At 51.1% G+C, this 21,538-nt stretch overlaps 1 protein-coding gene across 1 annotated transcript in view; it reads right to left on the reverse strand.

The window, feature by feature from the left end:
* Positions 1-269: 269 nt before the first annotated feature.
* Positions 270-21,538, reverse strand: part of ADAMTS2 (ADAM metallopeptidase with thrombospondin type 1 motif 2) — a 274,332-nt gene continuing 253,063 nt past the window's right edge. Inside the window, exons 16-22 of the mRNA XM_006101903.3 lie at positions 20,225-20,391; positions 18,748-18,907; positions 16,590-16,722; positions 15,590-15,797; positions 13,948-14,077; positions 13,047-13,136; positions 270-3,833 (exon numbers count right to left, since the gene is read on the reverse strand). Coding sequence (XP_006101965.1) covers positions 3,382-3,833; positions 13,047-13,136; positions 13,948-14,077; positions 15,590-15,797; positions 16,590-16,722; positions 18,748-18,907; positions 20,225-20,391 — 1,340 coding nt within the window. The 3' untranslated portion in view covers positions 270-3,381. The remainder of the gene's footprint in view (positions 3,834-13,046; positions 13,137-13,947; positions 14,078-15,589; positions 15,798-16,589; positions 16,723-18,747; positions 18,908-20,224; positions 20,392-21,538) is intronic.

Consider the following 21,538-nt stretch of genomic DNA (forward strand, 5'->3'; position numbering starts at 1 on the left):
AATTGGGGAGGAGGAAGTGTCTGGAGAGTCTTCATCTCCCCTCTGAACTAAAGGTTTCTTTGGGAGCTGTGGGCTTACTCAAGTCACCTGGAGAGCTGACTCCATGCGCAGCTGGGAGAGGGATGGGTCCCTCTGGCTGCCTCTCACCCTTCACTGGTCCCCTCCTCACCTCTTGGCCTTTTGAGGGCAGCACATCCTTCCATCTGCTCAAGTCCAAGCTGGGAATGGGGACAAGTGTCATCGAGGTAAGAAACAACACAAGCACGATGTGCAAAAACACAGATGTTTGACTTTAATAAGTTATAAAATCAAAGAACCAAATTTTACTATACAGAAAACAGATGTATTGTTTGCTGTGATCAGTAAGATAAAATGTGATTGGAGTTCAGCACCGTGATGATTTTTTTGTGCTGGCTGCCAGTCACACAGGAGTACACAGTCACCTGATAGGCTTTTCTATTGAGCACCATTTATACACTCCAAACAAAGAAACAAGCAAAAAAACAAAAACAAAAAATAAAACTTAAAATACAAATGAAATGCTTATATGTGAAATTCCATGGGTTTTCCAAAAGCAATATATCAGAGAGCCAGGTCCCAAAATGCTAGCACAAGTCTCCCTGTGAACATAAAGTGATCCCCGAGTCCCTCAGCTGGTTTTTTTAGAATTGTGGACAGAGAACATCTGAATCACACATGGTGTTATGAAACTCAGCTAGAATAGCTGTGTGGCCTTCCCCACGAGGCAGGAGCTTTGAACACAGGGCTGGCCGGCTGGCCGGCCGGACACTGGCTCTGGAAGCTCAGCACTGTTGCTAAGCCTGCTCTCCTACTGTCCCAAGCTCAGTGATTTTCAGTTTTTCAGAGCTGCATGGACTGCATTCCTTGGGGAGAGACCTCTGAGGACTGCTTACTTCTGGAGAACTCTGGATATATGGTCCAAGGCACTGAGTATGGCATGTTAGGACATGGCCTTGCTGGCATACAGCTTCCAGAGCACAGCTCTCTCCCGCTAGCCAAAGACAGGTACCCATGGCAATGTCCCAGCTAGGGGCTCTCCAAGGACTTCCAGCCCCAAGATATGTAGTCCCACTTTGCCAGGATCTGGGAGTGGACCTTTCTGATTCTGAGGCCCCAGGCTGGGTAAACTGAGTAATAGTCTCTGGACAGGGTTAATCACCCCAAACTTCCTTTACATCATTCCAAGACAGACCCAAGCAAGAACTGCCCAGTCTTTCAGGCCGTGAATAATACCAGCTGCCATGAGAGAAAGCAGAGGGACCCATTTCCTAATTATAATGACAGGATTGTGAAAGTACTGTATACCACACCTTACTAGAGAAGAAGTGATACTATGAGAGATGTTCAAAACGTTTTCTCCAGTTTAGTTCTTAGGAGTCAGCAAACTCCTTTAGACATTGCACAGTGTCTGAGCATGTGTGGGGCATGGTGGCAGAAAGAGAGGGCAGCTATGCCAGGGGACAGAAAGGCTGGTCATCACCCAGTTGGACAGTTAAGCATCATCCCAGATACGGTTCTCACTATGTCCTACACCCTTTCTTTGTCCCTTAGGCTACCCACACAGACACACTCGCACACATGCACAGATTCACACACACAGACTTAGCACCTCAAAACTCAATATAAAGTTGCTGTCATGGTGCTTTCTTGAGCCTCAGTATTTTTGTCCATATAATGGGGACTTAAACAAAAAAGAGTTTTCTAAGATCTGACTGGCAGGAATAAAAAGGCTCTAGAACTCTTGTGGGTATGAAAAGCCTAAGAATTATGTGTTAAGGGAGGCCCAGCTAAGGAGCTAATGTGCCCCCCAGGTCTTATAATTTTGGGAAATTTAAGCTGCATGTTAATATCTATGCAGGGAGAGGTAAAAATTAGCCATTGTTGTCCCACCCATCCCCACCCACTCCCTTATTTTTCACTCATTCACATCTTGCTCACAAAGCACCATTCTGCCGAAATAGAAACTGTTACTGTTTGGAAGGAGCAAAAGATACAGCGGGCTCTCCCCACCTCCCACCCAATGCCTCCCATCAGAGGACAGATCTGGCAGTTCCCTATTGAAACTTCTAAGGGATGAAAGTGGGGGCAGGGCTGGGGGGCTGGAAGGCTCCAATAGGGCAGGCCTATCCCCCACAAGCAAGACTGGTGTTCAGAAGCATACCCAAGCCTAAAAGTCCATCGTAGGTCACTCAGGCATGACCATCCTGGTGGCAGCACTCCCACCCCTCTGGGAGAGACAGCCTTGACCACTCACTGGACTTCCCAGCACAGCGCATGCCTGCAGCCTTCCCATGCACTTGTGGAAGGGGAGAGCCCCTCTGGGGAGCTGCAGGGCCGAGGCCAGGCTGGCCAGATGGGACAAGCAAGGCCAGGGTTCATGGAGAGGAGAGAGACCTGGGAGTGCACCCCACTGGCTTATCTCGCAGAAAACGTGACCCCCTTTTTAGATCAATCCTCAAGCCAGAGTTAAAAGATTCCCGGGACTTTCCTAGGAAGAAATGGGCAGCGTCACAGCTCAGACATAGCTGAGATAGCACAGCTGGTGAGCACCAAGTGGGTCAGATGGCTTCCCCTAAGTCCTTAATTGGCCAGGCTATGTCAGGCCATGCCTGAGACCAGAGGCTGCAGCCTGGCGGCCCTACACCCTGACAGACTCCCAGCCTCCTCAGAGTATTTTGAGCTGATCTTTAAAGACAGAATTTTCACACGAAATCTAGACTTCTAGTGAAAAAGCATGCTATCTGGCAGCAGGCTAGTTCTCACAGAGGCAGTAATGCTAGACACTCAGCAGCTCTCAGGTTGGTCCTGGTCCCCAGCTGCCACCACACTCATCCTCACCACCTGCCTGGCATTGAAGGCACTGGAGTCCACAGCCTCAACCTCAATGTGCTCATCTTAGTGACTGGGAAGTTAGTGAATAAATCATTGTTTCCTAAGAGTCCCCATGGGGCTCGTGTCTAGGCCTGGGGATTAGAAGGACATGTCTTGTGTTTCTAGAAGGGTTGCCACTACTGGTTACTGCTCAGAAACGTGAGGCAAATGTCTTCTTTCTCCAAGTTATCCTCCCTCACTGACAAAGGGTGTAGGCTCCACATTCCTCTCTACCCCAGTCCCACAGTTCAGGATTTGGAACATTCTGGGGCTGGGACACCCATGTGCTCTCCTTGTTGCCACATGTTCACAACCATATATATAATACACACATATCTATTTTGATGTGATTCTCCCTCTGTTACCTCAAAACTTTTGGGACTCAGGAATTGTGACTTAATCACCATGACACAGGATTTGCCATCCCATGGAATATCTCTATAAGCAAGAAAAAAATGCTATTGATGCTACCTTTCCATTTTATTAGAACTATCCGAGGATCTCTTTCTTCCTCATCTCATCAATGAGCTCTTGGATCCTTTGGTTTCTGGTCTTCTCATATGGGCTTGGCCGTCGAGGGATTAGGTTGGGTGGCTGGACTTCATTGTTCAGACGATTGATTTTGTAGGGCACGTCAACAGCATTGGTTTCTGGGTGATCCTTAGTGGCATTGGTGCTGGAGGCATTGAGAGGCACCTCCAAGGGCGTGCCTGGCACAGGCTGCACCTCCATGACTAGAGTGGGGACGGGGAGGGTGGGCATGAGCTCCTCAATGTCATTATGCTTCCCGGGCGGTGGCCTTGCCCTGTCATCCACATCAGTGAGGTTGTCATGCAGGTTACAGGACTTGCAGCACAGCTTGTTGTAGCCTGGGATGGAGCAATAACGAGACAGGACTTCCATCCTACAGAACATTGACTTGTCGCCTTGGCAGCGGCCCTCTGAAAGAGAAAAGTGGGACAAATAACCGAAGGACAAGATAAGGGAAATGTTGTGTTCCTACAGGGAACAGCTTGCTGCAGGAGACATTTGAAAGAGCCCAGAGACAGTGCACAGGCAAGAGAGCTCACACGGAAAGTCTGTGGTTTCCATGTCAGAGGAGTGCCTGACCTGCCCTGGATGCAGCCACACATGCTGTGAGCAATGGTCCCATCCTCCAAGCAGGCCCCAGCTGAGTCTAGATTTTTCACTGTCCCTTAGAGTTTGAGACAAAAATGAGACCTGTCTGTTCTTGGGGGGGGGGGGGGGGGGGCGGTGGGGGGGGGGTGAAGTGATTCCAACTCATTTTAAAGAGTGGGACTTCACCAGATCTTTACATGTGACATCTCTGTGGTAATGGTTGACTCTACAATAATCTATAATCAGTAACTATAACAAAATTAAACCCAAAAGAACCAATTCCTAAAACCTGATAGAGCAAACCCAGAGCCTTGGCTGTGGCCTCACCACACTCCTCACATTTGTTCCAATCCTCACCAAACTCCCCAGATGATCATTGTTTCTGAAAAGTGCCTAAAGGGAAATTTAAAATGTGGGTTTTCTTCCATTTGCTTTAACTTACCTGAGAGCTTCGAGTCCTGCTCCATCCACCCCATTGCCCTGCTGCACTGCGCTTCTAGCCATTTCTCAAGCAAACGGCTCCATAACTTGATGCCTTCACATACGCAAATCCTTCTGCCCAGCACATCCTTCCCTGTCCTTCCTGCCAGGACACTGGTCATCCATAGTCCAGCTTGCATGGGGAGCCTGACTCTTTCCTTGGAGGCCACATTGTCTCTCTTTCCCCATGCGGCTGCCTTCTCCCTAGCCTAGCTCCAACTCTGCAGCTAGATTGAGTCAACCCATCCAACTCCTCTTGTTTTCTCGCCCCCCTCACTCTCTGTGTTCTTTCTAAATTCCCATTTCTCTTCCTTTCCCCCTACCACTGCATTTCACATACAACACAAATATTGAGATGATTTACAAAAATTCATTCAATATGAAGGAATGAGTAATATCACAGGGGGCATTTGATCTTATAAATTCTTGATTACTAACCTCAATGGGCCCCACTCTGCCTACTTGTTTCTCTGCTCAGACACTCTGCTTTCCACAGTGAGGCCCACAACCTTTCCCATACAAACCTCTGCTGTGACCTCTCTTCCCTCACTCTCCTTAGTTGACCTCATCTCCTACTGAGAGGGAGGAAGGAGGGGAGGAAGGGCAGCCATGGGATGGGAACCACATCTACAGATTCACTCTGTGCACCAATATACAGATTATCTACACCTATATCTGCAGCTATGCCAGCCCATCCGAACTTTCCGCCACAGCAGACAGGCAGGCCCCTCCATTCAGGATTCCTGGTTCTGACATTCACCTGCTGTGTGGCCACTGCTCAAGCCTGTAATTTTCCCTATAGGCTGGTGACCACTTAGTTGGACACTAACCCCAAACTCCCCAAGGTTTAGATTCATGGATACAACTTCCTACTAGACATCCCCTAACCCCAACAGTCCCTAAGCTGCCTGAGAATTCACACATGCAGCCCAAACCCACAGCCTCTGCTGGTACCATCTGTCTCAGAGAATGTCTTTCAGGCACACACCCCATCCAGCCATTTCCAAGTCCATCAGCATTTCCTCCTACACCCTCTCGGATATGTGCATGCTCTCTTCCCTCTCACCTCCACACACTGTGGCCACACTGTGGTTAAAGCCACCTTTCTGCTTGCTTATCTACAATCAGAATGTTTTTCAACTGGAAATGTGACCATGTCATTGTCCTGAGTGAAGCCCCTGCTCTGCCCCTTGTTTTCTGAGTGAAGAGCTGTCCCCATCACCTCTCTGGTTTCCCTCAGGCCTTGGACCTCCTTCTCTGTTTGGGGCTCCTTCTGGCCACAGAGCCTTTGCACATACTGAGCCTCTCGCCTCCAGCTGCCCTCTTCTTCTCCTCTAGTCTCAAATGAAACACATCTTCCTCAGACAAGTATTGCCTACCTCCCTTAGGAGGTTAAATCCCACTGGTGTGTGGTCTCCTGGTGTCACAAGTCTCCCCTTCTCAGCACTTCATCCCAGTTGGTAAGCTCACATTTAATTGTCAGGTAAAGTGACAAATGTGTGACTTGTTCATTATCCTGTAAGCACCAAATGGCAGAGGCCCAAGCTATAGTTGAATGCCCCCTTTATCCCAGAGCCTAGAAGAGTGAATGAAAGAAGGAGTAAAGGTACAAATGTAAGCAATATAAATGTGAATAACGGAGGAAGTCCAGAACAGGAAATTTATGCATTTTATAATAGCAACTTTACAGGCAAGAACACATAGAGGCACCTACTAACCAGAGGTGGAACCAATTTGGGTCCTGAGCATCTAAGTGGCCAAACTAGGGAGGAAGCATGACTGGCTTCAGGACCCACAGTGCGAAGAGATAAACACAGATCGGCTGGTCAAGAACAGCCCTGGTCTTCCTAACCTTGAGATTGAGCAACAGGCTCACAACGTGGAGGGAGAAAGACAGACAGGTGGTTGAGGGCCGAGGGTTGATTCCAGAAATCAAGTTAGAAGATCCAGAGATGTTGCTTTCAGGTTTTAAAATTGATAGATGAAATCGTACACAGATGTCCAAAATATGAGACAGATGAAATCAGAGTAGTCTTGTTTGAAACCCACTGGATGGGAGGGGCTCAGAGTCCCTCTCCCTTCCTTCCCCCTCCCTGGCCACTGCCCCTTTTTGGCAGGTGAACTGTGTGAAAAACACTGGTCACAGACCTCATGGTCAGCTGGGGACTGGGGAGGGGCAGAGGCACAGATGAGGAGGGAGCCTGGCCTGGCAGCACTGCTGGGAGTGGGGCCACTCCTGCCACACAGCATGCCCTCTCCTGTCACTAGAGCCTTTTTCTTCACTCCTAGCAAGGTTGGTATTAAGCATCTTCCCTCACTTGTGTCCCACTAGGCTGGAATCCTAAGAAGCAGACATCACATCAGTCTAAGCCAGGGGTTGGCTAACTACGTCCTCGGGCCAAGTCAGTCCCTCCAACTGGTTTGGTAAATAAGGTTTTACTGGAACAGGCATGCCATTCACTTATTATCTACAGCTGCTTTCTCACTTCAAAGGCAGAGTTGAGTAGTTGTGGGGGAGACCACATGTCCCCCAATGTTATCTGGCCATTTAGAGTAAAAGTTTGCTGACTTCTGGTCAAGTGCTTGGCAGTGTCCTTAGTGCCCGGGTCAGAGCTTGACACAGAAAGCACTTGGCAACTGTTGCTGAGTGAATGGACACATTGGGATGAGCCATCCATTTCCCTGACACAAATAGGCTGATGACAGCAGGGGCCAGGCTCCCCCCAGGGTGCCTCCCTTCTACCTGGCTTAAATATTGGACTTCTGGGTCTGATTTCCTTTGAATACTTGGCTGCATTGCTTTAACTTTTTAAAAATTAAAATAAGTCAATGAATGTATAAATAATTGAGAAAGCTACTGGCCAAGAGCTTGGCTATGCTAATATCAGCCTAGATTAATTTCAAAAGAATCATTACCCATCACCCTTAAAAGGATATGAATGGTTGTGGGTTTTTAAGTAGCATCTCTGAGCACTGAGACAAAGAAGAGGAAATTATACCACCGAAGGCTGAGCGACATGTACTGAGGCACTGACTGGCCCAGGATTATAACTTCAGTTTCCCAACACTCCATCCTCAGCCATTTCCAGCAGCAGCAATGCACGGCAAGACCTACTGCCTTCCAGTGAACAAACTGGTGAGAATAAAACCATTGTCACAAGTTGAAGTCTGTGTGCCATTCCCACAGTCTTGGCTGTATCTGAATTAATAACCTGTGTGATTATTTGCTTAGTAGTTTTCTCCTTTAAATTACCTCATTTTTCAACTTAAATTTTATTTTAGAAGAAAATTTTACACTACTATTCATGTCAAACTATTGTGGTAAATAAGGTACAAAGAGAAGTTGTAGGTCTTCTTAAGTCAATTTATAAGTCCAATTTTAATTCCTCAAATTCCAGGGAGAGACTGACCAACCCTGTTATAAGTGAAGGCAAAGGCTCAGGTGACAGGAGAGGGCATTGCTGTGTGGCCTGAGTTGGAAAGAAATGAGCAAGCATGAGAGATGCCCTCGAGGTGGTCGTGGAGGACAATAAGGACGAGGATCCGCTGCTGTGTGTACTCAGGCCACATTTTTTTAAAAATTAATTAAATCTTTATTGTTCAGATTATTACATTTGTTCCTCTTTTTTCCCCCCATAACTTCCCTCCACCCAGTTCCCACCTCACCTTCCTCACTCACTCCCCACCCACTGTCCTCATCCATAGGTGCGCGATTTTTGTCCAGTCTCTTCCTGCATCCCCCTCACCCCTTTCCCCCACAAGGATAGCCAGTCCACTCCCTTTCTATGCCCCTGATTCTATTATAATCACCAGTTCATTCTGTTCATCAGATTATTCACTTGATTTTCAGATTCACTTGTTGATAGATGCGTATTTGTTGCTCATAATTTGTATCTTTACCTTTTTCTTCTTCCTCCTCTTCTTAAAGGATACCTTTCAGCATTTCATATAATACTGGTTTGGTGGTGATGAACTCCTTTAGCTTTTTCTTACCTGTGAAGCTCTTTATCTGACCTTCACTTCTGAATGATAGCTTTGCTGGATAAAGTAATCTTGGTTGTAGGTTCTTGGCATTCATCACTTTGAATATTTCTTGCCACTCCCTTCTGGCCTGCAAAGTTTCTGTTGAGAAATCAGCTGACAATCGTATGGGTACTCCCTTGTAGGTAACTGACTTTCTTTCTCTTGCTGCTTTTAAGATTCTCTCTTTGTCTTTTGCTCTTGGCATTTTAATTATGATGTGTCTTGGTGTGGTCCTCTTTGGATTCCTTTTGTTTGGGGTTCTCTGCGCTTCCTGGGCTTGTAAGTCTATTTCTTTCACCAGGTAGGGGAAGTTTTCTGTCATTATTTCTTCAAATAGGTTTTCAATATCTTGCTCTCTCTCTTCTCCTGGCACCCCTTTAATTCGGATGTTGGTACGCTTGAAGCTGTCCCAGAGGCTCCTTACACTATCTTCATATTTTTGGATTCTTTTTTCATTTTGCTTTTCCGGTTGGGTGTTTTTTGCTTCTTCGTATTTCAAATCTTTGACTTGATTCTTGCAATCGTCTAGTCTGCTGTTGGGAGTCTGTATAATATTCTTTATTTCAGTCAGTGTATGCTTAATTTCTAGTTGGTCCTTTATCACAACCTCGAGGGTCTCATTAGATTTCTTGTAGATCTCATTAAGTTTATTGGCAGTTTCTAGAAAATTATTGAAAAACCTTAAAAGTGTGGTTTTGAACTCTATATCCAGTAGTTTGCTTTCCTTTATTTCTGTCATTTGTGTCCTTTTTCTTTGTCTCCGCATTTTTTATGCTTCCCTGTGTTGATAAAGTGGTTTTCTGTGCTAAGTGTCCTCTAGGGCCCAGTGGTTCAGCCTCCCCAATTACCTGAGGACACTCTTGGTGCACCCTTTTGTGGTCTTTGTGCACAGTCTTGTTGTAGTTAAGCCTTGATTGTTGTAGGTATCACTGTGAGGAATTGACCTCCAGGCCAATTGGCTGTGAGAATCAGCTGTGTCTGCAGTGGGAGAACTTCTGTGCTGGAGCCATCCCTCTGGGGCAAGACTTGCTTCAATGGGGCTTTGGTGCTCACTGAGTCTGCCCCCTGAGTGTGTCCTTTATGGTTCCACGGAGCTGCAAACTGGATGGTCCCACTCTGACCACTGGGTTTCCTGGCTCCTGGATCTCTAGGGAGGTGCTAATCTAGCCTTTGCCTGAGGCTATCCAGCAAAAGCCTCCCTGCAGGGCTTGGGCGGGGCGGGTCCCACGGGATCAACAGGGCGGGGCTATCAGTTATGGCTGCTCTCAGTCCTGCCTTCAGAGGCTCTGCTTCTCAATGTCCTGGTAATCACTGCAAGCCCCTCGGAGAGAAAGCTGCCCTTGAGTTCCGACTGATGCCAGACAGTCCTGCTTCTCCCGTATGAGTCTGGGTCCCTAGAGACTCGCCCGGAACTGGAGCTCAGAGCCTGAGACTCCCTCCTGATTGAAAACAACAACCACGCCCTCAGCCACCAGCCCACTCCGCATGCACCTCCGCACCTTAGTATTTTACTTTCACACTGCACCTCCTCTGAGTCTCAGTGTGCTTTTCTCTTTCCTTCTAGTTGTAGAATTTCCACTCAGCCAGCCTTCCTGTGGTTCTGGATGATGTCCGTTCCGTCTTTTAGTTGTATTTTTGAAGTGGTTGTTCTCGGCAGCAAACTCCGGTGTTTACCTATGCCGCCATCTTGGTTTCTCTCTTCTAAGGCCACATTTACAGGCAACCCGAATCACCTTTGTCCCCCACACTTGGGAAAAGCCTGGGGTGGAGAAAGCTTTGTTTTCTTTTCTCTGCACCATTTCACCTTTCAAAAGATTGTGTGACAAATTAAAGAAGTGGCAGGCATCCCTCGTCTGCCCACACCTCCATCACCTTGGCTGTCCCCAAGCATACAGCACTCTGGGGGTTTCTCCCGATTTGTCCGGAAAGCAGACTGAGTGAACGCAGTTCTGTTAGACAGAGTTGCCTTGGTCTCCTTGTCTATCTTGAGCTGGAATTCCTTTCCATGGCCAGAGCATTGGGCAGGCAGGACTCAAGCCACAACTACCATGAACCCCACCCTGCAAACTGATACCTGGGGCGTGGCACTGTGCCCTGAAAGCCCATATCCATGACTTACGGTAACCCCACGTCAAACTTTCTCATTGTTTTCCTCCTCCCTGCCTGGGACCCTTCATAGGAAAGGGAGAAGAGAGATACCTACCCACTGGCAGGGCACCACTCAGGCCCCAGATGCGAGGTCCCTGTGAGACCCTACCCTTCTGTCTGGTCCTTGTTAGCATGCTGAATAAATGCACAGGCCCTGTGGCTTCTAAGGGCAGGCGTGGCTGAGCACACACAATCATGACTATTATAGGCCAGATGTCTAGAGCCACCACTGCCTTGCCCTTCTCCTGACTCAGACTCTCCTGGGCCCGATGGGCACCTCTTCTTTCCTGAACAGAGAGCTGAGAGATGAAAGCTGCCCCGGGGGCCAGAGTGGTGGCCTGATGGTGGACCAACACTGTCTTGGATCCTGACCTCACATTTTTACTGCATGGCTCAGATCCCCTCCAAGGTGGGGACTGTAAGAGCGCCAACCAGGAGGAGAACACAGGTGTTCCTGGAGGTGCTTGTTTAGCACGAATGACTCAGAACTCAAAGTCACAGTGGTGCATCTTCACAGGGGAGGGGCGTGTCTCCACAGTAGAGGGACCTTAAACATCTCATTTGGCAAAGGAAAGGTCAGTAAAGTCCATTGAATCAGAAACCAAGGAACTAATGGGACAGAGGGCACTCACAGCTCCATGTGCCGTCAGCCATGGAGAGGACGAGAAGGAGCCAGCCAACAGTGTGCCGAACCCAAGCACCCAGTTTCACTGAAATTTTTATTGAGTTTATTTGTGGGCTGCATGACAGGAAGTCCTTCCAGCGTTAGTAAGAATAAAAGGTCATTTTCACAGTCACTTTGGCACACACTCACATGGTCTCATTAAAAAAAACAAACACTGGAAAGAAACGACAATGAAACCTATATAATATGCCATAAATACATACAAAACACTAGTAAAATATCCCTGATAAACCAAAGTGCATGTAGACAGAGAGAACAATGCCCAGGAGTGTACGGCACCTTCCCAGAGTCACTCGTGTCACTCGCATGGCCTAGTCAAAGTTGGAAGTTAACAGTCGTGAGAATTAGTACACACCGAGTATTTACATAACAGTAATCAGTGCCAGGAGGCTGGTGTTGGTGGGGATGCTATTATATTCACAGGTGGACAGCGCTGGGATGTGCAGTGGGAGTGGCGGCGGGAATGCTACACGGGTTACTTGAAGGGCCAAGAATGTTGCCCTCTGGAGTAAGGCAGAGCTGTGGGAGTGCCCACAAGGGCTCCAGCAACAGTCGGCGCCACTGGCCAGTGGGTGTCCTTCCTACACAGGTGGCCTGAGAGTGCGTGGGTCCCTGCACAGGCCAAGGGGCACAGGGAGCCAGGCCACCTGATTAAGAAACCTTATTCTTGGCCAAAGATGGATAACTTAGACCACCTCCCGCTGGACCTGCCTCCTACCTGGATCACGTCCCCCTCTGAAGCTGGAGTTAGTAGCCAATTCTGTTACCTTTCAACTTTAAGGCATTTTCTACATAGTTTTGTCTAAGCAAAAAAGCAATAAAAATTGAGGTAATTCTGTAGTTGTTCACACTGACAGGTGGCCGCATCCGCATCAGTCTCTCACTCTCTCATGCTCTCACCCCTGATGGGGCCATGTGTGCATGATAAGGAAAGGCCATTGGAGCTAATGGACCAAGAATGGGAGTGGCAGTGTGTCCCTATGTCCCACTGGAGGGACACATACCACACCTCCTTCATTTGACCTGAACCTGCCTGAGGAGACAGGGCATGGGGGCAAGGGCTGTGTGAGTTGGACACAAAGGCCACAGGAAACAGGCCACAGTCACATGAGTCAGGAGGACACACTCAGCACAGGGTCAGCAGCAGCAGCAGCAGCAGCAGCAGAAGAGGCAGCCGGGAAGCCCCCAATATAACGCTGGACTCTTAGGGCCGGGCTACCCAGCATGGCAGCATAAACTGCAGACCTCGAGAGCCCCAGTCTCTGGGTGGTGGGTGCATTTGAAAGGGGATGGGCAGGCTTCCCCTTGACTTCCAACCTACAGCTCCAGCTTGGAGGGATGTGGCCCCACGAGGTGGTCACTAAGTGGTCACATTCTCACTTTGGCTGCTGGCCCTACCAGCACCATGACAGATCTTTGACCCTTTACAAGTCATCACCAACCAGGTCCCGGACCCCCCACAAGAGGCCAGTGCCAGGGCCTTGCCTCTGTAAGGCTGGCCCTCCCAGCCAGGTGGCCAGCAGCTCTGAAGGAGATGGTCGAGCTCAGAGGCCCAGGAGAAAACAGAGTCAACCGAGAGCACTCAGCAAGAGTCAGGGGAGTTTTCCATAGAAAGAGAGGAGGGGAGCCCACGGCAAGCTCCACAAGGCGCAGGGCATGCACTGGAGGGCAGAGGCAGAGTTATAAACGGGCCGGTTACTTGACGAAGACTTCTGGACCTGCGAGTCGGGGTCCGGTCGGGACAGCCACTGAACCACATAGCTCTTCTTAGAGGGGTCAGAGATGTTTCCTAGAGGGAAGAGAAAGGGACTGCGGCTGCTGGGGCACCAGCCAGGGCTTCCCAGCCCCCTGCTCCATAGACCCTGGCATCCTTGGGAAGGGCAAGGAGGGCATTCAAGGCTCTCCCTTATAACAGATGGGCCTGTGTCTCTCTTCCCAACGCTCTTGCATCCTGGTCTCAGCTATGGAGTAGCTATGGCACACAGGCGCTGCTGGCCTCCTGACCTGTGTACTGCTCCTCCACACCCAGTCCTGCTCCCCAGCTGAGCACAAACTGCCTGCTCCAGGAATGCAGGGACCCAGTGAATCGTGATCTACCACCTCTGCCCCCAGCTGGAGTGGGCACACCGGACCCCCCTGAGCTCCCTTCTCTGTAGACAGAACTTGTATGGGGTCTACATCTTGAGCTGTTTCAGGGACCAAAAGAGGTCACATGTCGAGCATTTGCCAATGTGTCTGTAAGTAGCCGGAATTCTGGTTATTGTTTGTGCAAGGTACAGGGCATTTGTCTTGTTGAGCCCTGCTGTGTGGTCACTGTGAGTCTGGTTCTATTTCCCAGACCAACAGGGAGTGTCAGGAAGGCAGGGTGGGCTGAGTCCGTTCCATCCTTCATCAGGGCCTGGCCTGGCCTGAAGATGAGCTGTTCCTTATATTGCCCACTATGGAAAGGGCCCAGCCCTAGCTTGGGAGGCCTCAACTTCTATTTTAAGGTCAGGGACGCTGAGTACAGGCCACTGTGGGAAGAGCATTTGCCTGGACCAACCCCCTGGCCTTGGGGCTTGCACACTGGGGCCCAGGGAACAGGGCAACAGAGGGCTTACTTGGGCAGGGGCCCAGCCTGCAGGTCCTTGCTGTATCAGGTCGCTCCTCCCGGCAGATCCCAAAGCTGTCATCCGCTGTCCGGCAGAGTACTGGCCGCTCCTGGGTGCCATTGCCACAGGTCACAGAGCACTGTAGGTGGAGAGTCACCAGTCAGGGGCCACCTCCCATGCTGCGGCCCGGAAGAGCCCCTCACGCATGTGACCCTTAACTCGTTTGAGGTGGTGAGGGGCAGCGGGAGAGTGTGGACTAGAGACTGGCCCGGTCTCACCCCAGCCTCGGGTGGCTGCCTCAGTCTTGTTGGGCTCATAAGAGGGGGCACACATACTTATGTCTCAAGTTATTGTGAGTTAAAGAGAGCAACTATGCAGGGCCTGGCATTTCTGAATGCTCTGGCTATGGGATACCCAAGACCCAGAAAAACCTGCTATGCACTGGGCACCACTGGGAAAGCGCTGAGTCCCGGAGGTTTTGGCAGAGGACCATCCCCCTGACCTTTCTCTCCCCAGGCTCCCCCAGCTCTATACTACCAGCACCCTCAATGGCCCCTCCAGCCCCTGTCCCCCTCTGCCTTCTCCATGGGGAGGGGCTAGCAGGAGCAATCACATCCAGCCTCCTGGCTCGGCTCACAGCTGGCCCAGCCGTGAGCAAGGATAATTCTCAAGTCCTTGCCCTGTGTGTGAGAAAGGGTTGACTCAGCAGACATGGTTGCTTAAGCCCTACACAGTCCTTAGAAAGGCCATTTGCAGGACTGGCCCATGGGCAGCTCCAGGGAACCAAGTCCATGGAATGCTCTGTCTGGTGAGTGTTTTTCATGCCTGAGGCCTTGAGTTGCACTGCACCAGCAATGTGATTTCTGCTGAGCACCCACTTTCCTGCTGGGGTCTAGAGCTTCGGTAACTGATACCATCACACACAGAGGCACCGTTTGCCTATGTGACTACTCCCTAGTGAAAACCCTGGGCACCCAGGCTTGGGTGGGTTGCCTGATTGGCAGTACTTCGTGTGTGTTGCTGCATGTCACTGCTGAGAGAATTAGGTGTATCCGTGGTGAATCCACTGGAAGGAATACCTGGAGGCATGTACTGGTTTCCTCTGGCTTTGGCCATCCCTTCTTCCCTTCCCGAATTGTGCTCTGAGCATTCCTTGTAATAACCCATAACCATGAGTGCACCAACCTCTGAGTCCTGTGATCCTCCTTGTGAATTATGGACCCTGAGGCTGATCTTGGCTGGGAGCTGGAGGTCAGTGCTTACATCAGCTCTGCCCTCAGAACTGCTCCTCAGTCCCCAAGACCATCCTTTTTACTCTTTGCAGCCCAAGTCTAAGCCCTCCTTGGTTTGTGTCCCCTCCTTCCAGCTTAGCTGACCTTCTAGACCACACATCTACCTTCAGAGATAAGAACCTGGAGCCCAGGCTGCCCTCAGCCTCCTGGGAGCCCAGGCTGCCCTGAAGACACACATTCCACTAGGTTTCTGAACAGAGCACTGATTACATGGCACCACTGGTACCCTGAGACCTATGGGATGTGGCCTAGGGCATGAACTGAGTCCAGACAAAGGTGGGATGCCCCAGCCACCTCAGTCCTGCCCAAGCTTGGTTTGGGAATTGAGAACACAGGACAGGGCCAGGAGACCTACTTACCTGGGACCAGGGTCCGGCCCGCCACTGTCCAGGACAGAGGTCACGATTGCAGGCCCGGCGGCCCTCGGGCCGTGCATCATTGCAGTGCTTGGTGTGCACGGTGCGAGTGGTGTTGTTGTGCAGTGGCTGAATGCAGCGCACGGAGCGAACCTGCGTGCCTGTCCGCCCACAGCTCTGACTGCACGGCTCCCATTCGCCCATGACCCATCTGCGAGGGAGAGTGGCACATGGTCAGTCCCCTGTGGCCATGGTGGATAGACGGAAGGCCTCCTGCTCTCTGAGGCATGGCCTTCCCTAGTCCCACAAAGGTGCCCCATAAGTTTGCTGCACCCTTGCCCGAGGTCTCGCAAATAATGAGCCCTACACATGTCCACTGATGGGAGCCCTGGTGCGGGTGGCCATGGATAGCCCAGGCCTGAAGGACCCTGTCAGCCTTTGTCCCTTCTGTGACTCTGTCTCTGCCCTTTGACTTCAGCTTCTGCTGACATCACTGACCCTTCTGGAAGCAGTATCAAGGCCCTTAGCACCCAACCCCACATGCCCTCACCTAGTGCCAACTGTCTTCCCTGCTCAGGACCCAGCTATGAAGCCCTGCCAGACCCTGGGCCTGGAGGTCAAGGATGCAACCACTGCTATGGGCTGTCTTGGAAACATCTCCCACGGGATCAGAAGCTAGCCCTATACCCTGAGCCTGTTTCCCCCACCTGAGCATTACCACTTGCCATCTCTAAGACGCACAGTAGTGATTTAGCTTTGCAAGTCTGAAGCAAGTGCAGCCTCTTAGACTCCACAAAACATGGTGAGTGATAATGAACCCATACACATCTCAGGAAATATGAGGTCCAGACCACCCCCCGCCCCCCGTGGACACAGATCCCATACCTCCCTCCACTGCAGCCCAGGGGGGCGGGGAAAGAGAGTTGGGGGGGATCTGTCCTCTACTCCCTCTAGTGGGACCCAGAGACTGCAGCCAGGGAGTTGGGCAACCCCAGGCACTCACACGGGCTGGGAGCACTCCTGTGGGTTGCAAGCCCGGCGGATGGCTTTGGGCTTCGGGAGGGCGTCACAGAAACTGCGGTGCACCATCTTGAGGTCCAGCCTCCGGCGGCAGCCATACTTGGTGAACTGGGACCCTGAAGATGAGAGCTCGAGGAGGCTCAATGGGGCAGTGTGGCCCCTCTATGGGGTGCAAAGGGGCAGATTCACCTGCAGCTTCAGCTGTTCTTCCCAACTTTCTGACGGGGTGGGGTAGTGTGCCTGAGCCAGGCCTTGGAGATGTCTAGCCTGGTGTCCTCCCAGCACCCTAGGCGTAGTCGGCAAATGGCAGCTCGCGAGCCACATGCGGCTTTTTGGCCCCTTGAGTGTGGCTCTTCCTAAGCCTTAGGAGTACCCTAATTAAGTTAATAACAATGTACCTACCTATATAGTTTAAGTTTAAAAAATTTGGCTCTCAAAAGAAATTTCAATCATTGTACTGTTGATATTTGGCTCTGTTGACTAATGAGTTTGCCGACCACTGCCCTTGGGCAAGTGAGGGTGAGAGGCCTGGGAGAACGACCACCTTCTCCCTGGCCCCTTGGCTATCCTGGGACAAGAGAGAAGGATTCATTTCCTCTCCCGTTGCTTAGCCATTTGCTCCACATTAAATTAATATGCACCGAGGACCTGGCATGACCCAGGAGTTGGCTAAACATGGGAACATGTCCTATGAGTCTCCTCCCACCACAGTCTAGTGCAGCAGTTCTCAAATGGGGCTGATTTTGCACATGAGGACATCTGGAAATGTCTGGAATACTTAGTTGTTACAACTGGGGGAGTGTTGCTCAACATCCTACAATGCATAGGACAGCCCTCACAATAAAGAATTATAGAGACAGGTATCAGCAGTGCCACGGTCACAGAACCCCAGCTTAGTGGGCAAGACATGAGGGAATATGGGGGGCAGCCTGATCCAGTCTTTTGGCATCTGAGGGCATCTGGATGCATCACAGGAAGTAGAGGAGGAAGGAAGGGGAGGGGCTCCCAGGGGAGGAGACAGCCTGTGCAAAGGGCCTGAGGCAGGAGCATGGCATGTCCAGGAGAAGCATCTAAAGCCAGGGTGAGCAGTGGAGAGGTTTGCAAGCTGCCTGGACCTCAGGGGCCATGAGGAGAATTGTTTTTTATCCTCAGAGCAGAGGGAGCTGCTGAAGGCTATGACACTAGGAGAGACATGGTCTGATCTGCCTCTTTAATAGGTTACTCTGGGGGCGAGTGAACACACAGGGCCAGGGAGGGAGCGAGGGGGTGCCAGGGCTTGGAAGATGGGAATAGCAGATGGGTCTGAGAGATATGTAGAAGCAAGAATCAACAGGACACGCAGAGGAAATCCACAGGGGTTGGGGAGGCTGGGGACACCATTACCCAGGTGGAAGCACTGGGAAGAGAAACCTTTCATCTGTCAGTGCCAGAGAGTGGGTGACGAGCCCCTCAGCAAACACCCTTTTGGCATCTGAGGGCAATCTGTCCTGGCCCTGCTTCTGCAGGCTGAGCTGTCATCTCCTGCTTCTGATCTTGTTCACCCTCCCAGAAACATTGACCACTCTGGGCAAATCAGAACTTCCTGTATGCCTGCATGTCCTACCCAACTGTGGGCTCCTTGAGGTATGGGGCAGGAGAGACCCCTCTGCACCCAGCACTGCTGGGGAAGGTCTGGGAGGCTTTTCTGAATGAACACAGGGAGAGACCCCTGCAGAGGGGCCTTTCTACCTATCTCCAGCACAGCCTACATCTTCCCTGTGCCCTGCCTCGTGATGCCATAATAGCCCATCCAACCCACTCTCACAACAACTCCCGCCAGGCCAGCTTCTGCCTCCCGCACTGATTTAGGTTCATGTTGGCATCGACCAGACCCCACACATGCCCTCTGGCTGCTTTAGGCCTGCTGCCCTGAACACCTCCCTCCTTTTCACCCTCTGCTCCATCCCAGGCAGAGCTAGGCCCTTGTCACCCAGACACAGATCACTGCCTCAACCTCCTTGGGACCCGTCTTCTCATGCCTGGCACATGCCTCTGGCCGGGCAGTCAGCAGGGCACTGGGGGCTCCAGAAGCCCCTCCCCTAGAAGACACTTCTTATTCAGGCCCCGGCTTTCTCGGGGCCCCACCCTGAGAAGCCTCTCACCTCCACCGCAGGGCTTGGAGCACAGGGACCACTTCTTCAGGGCCCACTCGTAGCCCACGGAGTCCTCTTCCAGGACCTGGTTGTTATCCACATTGAGCGAGTCCTCATTGATCATGTACTTGAACGTCAGCGAGATCCGGGTGTCTCCCTGCGGGATGACCTGTGCCCCCACACGGCCATGAATGTGTCTGCCCAACTCTCCACCTCCTCGAAGCCAGTTTAGAAATGTCAGTCGAGGTAACTTATAGCCCAGTCTTGGTATTCGCTGTAGGTCATTATGTTCTACAAAGTCCCCAACACTGAACCACTGCTCGCAGGGAGTTAGGGTCCTGCGAGATTCTGGCCATGGCATTCTCATCTACTGTCAACATGTAACCTTATATTTTACGCGTTTTCTATTTAAGGACCCGTACTTAATATATGTTGCTAATTCCCTGACTCCGGGCCAGCGCCCTGTAATGCAGGCCTGCAAGAAGCTCCCCGACGCTGCATGGGCTCCATGGGGCACCCCACAGCTGCTCACCTTGGGGAACTGCATAGAGCCCTTCAGCACAATGCCTGGGGCCATTTTAAACAGTGAAATCATCCCATTAAAGCACAAAAATGTGAAAAATGTGGCACTAAATACACTGTGAGAAGGACACTGGTTTATAGTAGGAGCTAAAACAAGAAGCAGGGTGTCACCTGGCTCCCCCTCAGCTGGAACATGCATGTCACTGCTCTGCATTTGTCTGTAAATGGCTGTGGAAATCACGCTGAGTTTTATTTGGGGATTACAGATACATTTTAGCAAGTAGGTGAATTTACCAATGCAGAAGCTGCAGGTCCCGAGGCCTGCCTGCACCTGCACTGGCAGGCGGGTCCCCAACAGCATCTGGGGGTGAAAGTCCCTGCAGGGGAAGCAATCAGAGGGCATGCCCAGGGATGAGGTGCTGGGGTCTGGGTACCTACCCCCCACCACAGTGAACTCAGCTTTATCTGTAGTGGTTTTATTTTTTTTACAGGTAAAATATAATACTTACATAATTAAAATTGATTTTAAAAAAGTGATTAGAAAATCAAGCCCCCCCTCTGTACTCCCATAACCAGGAGCAGTCCACACTCATGAACTCAGGAGACCTGGGGTCCAGTCCTGCTCAGGGACAAAGTCCAGTGGTCTGGTGGTGTAACATCCTGAGCCCTGTCTGGTACTCCCAGGTGTGGTAGAACTGGGATTTGATGGCAGACATGAAGGAGCATGACTAAAGGTGGCTATAGATGTCATTCAGCAGGGAAACCAAAACCCTTATAAGGGAGAGTGCCTGAGGTCACTGGGTGCGATGTAGGGCCCAGAGCCCTAACTGGCAGCTCCATGCTTGTCCCCCACTCTGACACAAGGATGGATTGGCCAGAGAGGCCATTCCAAGCATGGCCTGAAGGATGCAGGAGGCTCCATCCCTTACCCAGTGGCCACTTGCCCCCTGGCCTGGGGACTTACCAGCACAGCGATGGTGCCATGAAGGGGGCCCATGGTCTGCAGAGTCTCACGGCCATCTTCATCCCGGTACTCCCACTCCACACCCATGGCGATGAACGATTTGGAATTGGGATCTATGTCGTTCTCTTCATTTAAAATGAACTTGCCTGTCTCTAAGTTCTTGACGGCTGAAAACAGCAAAAGGGAGCCCCCACCAAGATTACCAGGGGCAAGATCCAGGCACGCTGAAGGGAGGCCGGGGTTGGGGTGGGGTGGCGTGGGGCACACTAGTTTTGGCAGGTGCAGGGAGTGTCCTTGCCAGACAGCCCAATCACCTGAGAGCCTGGCTCCTCCTTTGCCACTTGGCCAGAACTGATGCCTTTCTGCCAGGCGCAGGGTCTTTTCTCGGACCTGCCCCCACAGACCCTGGGTGAGCAGGGGCTCTGCCCAGAAGTGAAAAGTCTCCCTCCCTACAGTCAGCAGGCACTCAGAGCCCCCGCCTGCCGCCTCAACCCCCAGGGTGCAGGGTATCTGCTGGACACTAGGGCACAATGGTGGGGCTTCCTGCCATGGGGTGAGCATATGTCCAGCTAAAAATCAGGGTCTCCCCACCCCATTTGTAATAGTGGCCCTGCCTGGAGTCCCACCAGTTCCCCATACCTCCTGAAGAGGCTTGCCCTGACTAGGGGACCACTCAAGCCATTGCAAAAATGTCTAGGAGCTGAGGACTCAGCTGGCCAGGAAGCCTCACACTTCCTATAGTGTGGAAGGAGCACTGGGGAGCTGCTGGGTGACTTTAAGGAGCCCAGACAGGGCACAGAGTGAGGAAATAACTCCGTACACAAGTCTCCTATAACTCTCTGTCTACATCACAAAGTGAGCCTCAGTAGTTGTTATGGGTCCTCAACTTGTCACTAACTCTCTCTTCTCTCCTGCAGAGACAGAGGACCTGGGACCTGGGACCTGGAGTCTTTAGCAGTCTTTTTTTGGCGGGGGGGCCCTGACTTTTATATTTGCCTTCTGTTTAAGGCAAGTGGTACTAGTTTTGCATTTTGGGTAACAATATAAATTTTCTTCTTAAAGTAACAACAGAAGAAAAATTGACTATTAAAAGAAAATGGACTCTGTCATGTCTCAGCAGGGATGCTGGATGGTGAGGTCCTGAACCAATCTGATCCCCGCGGGACACGGAAGAAGGTGGGCCCCAAATTGGGGGAACTTGTCCAGGATCTCCCAGCGGCCCCCTGCATCACTTTTGGGCCCCATGACTACCCAGGAGGTGGGCACAGATGCCTTTTTGGGAGTGGGTGAGGATGGGTGGAGCCCCAGCAAAGA

Source organism: Myotis lucifugus, unplaced genomic scaffold (genome assembly GCF_000147115.1).
Source record: "Myotis lucifugus unplaced genomic scaffold, Myoluc2.0 scaffold_386, whole genome shotgun sequence".
NCBI lineage: Eukaryota > Metazoa > Chordata > Mammalia > Chiroptera > Vespertilionidae > Myotis > Myotis lucifugus.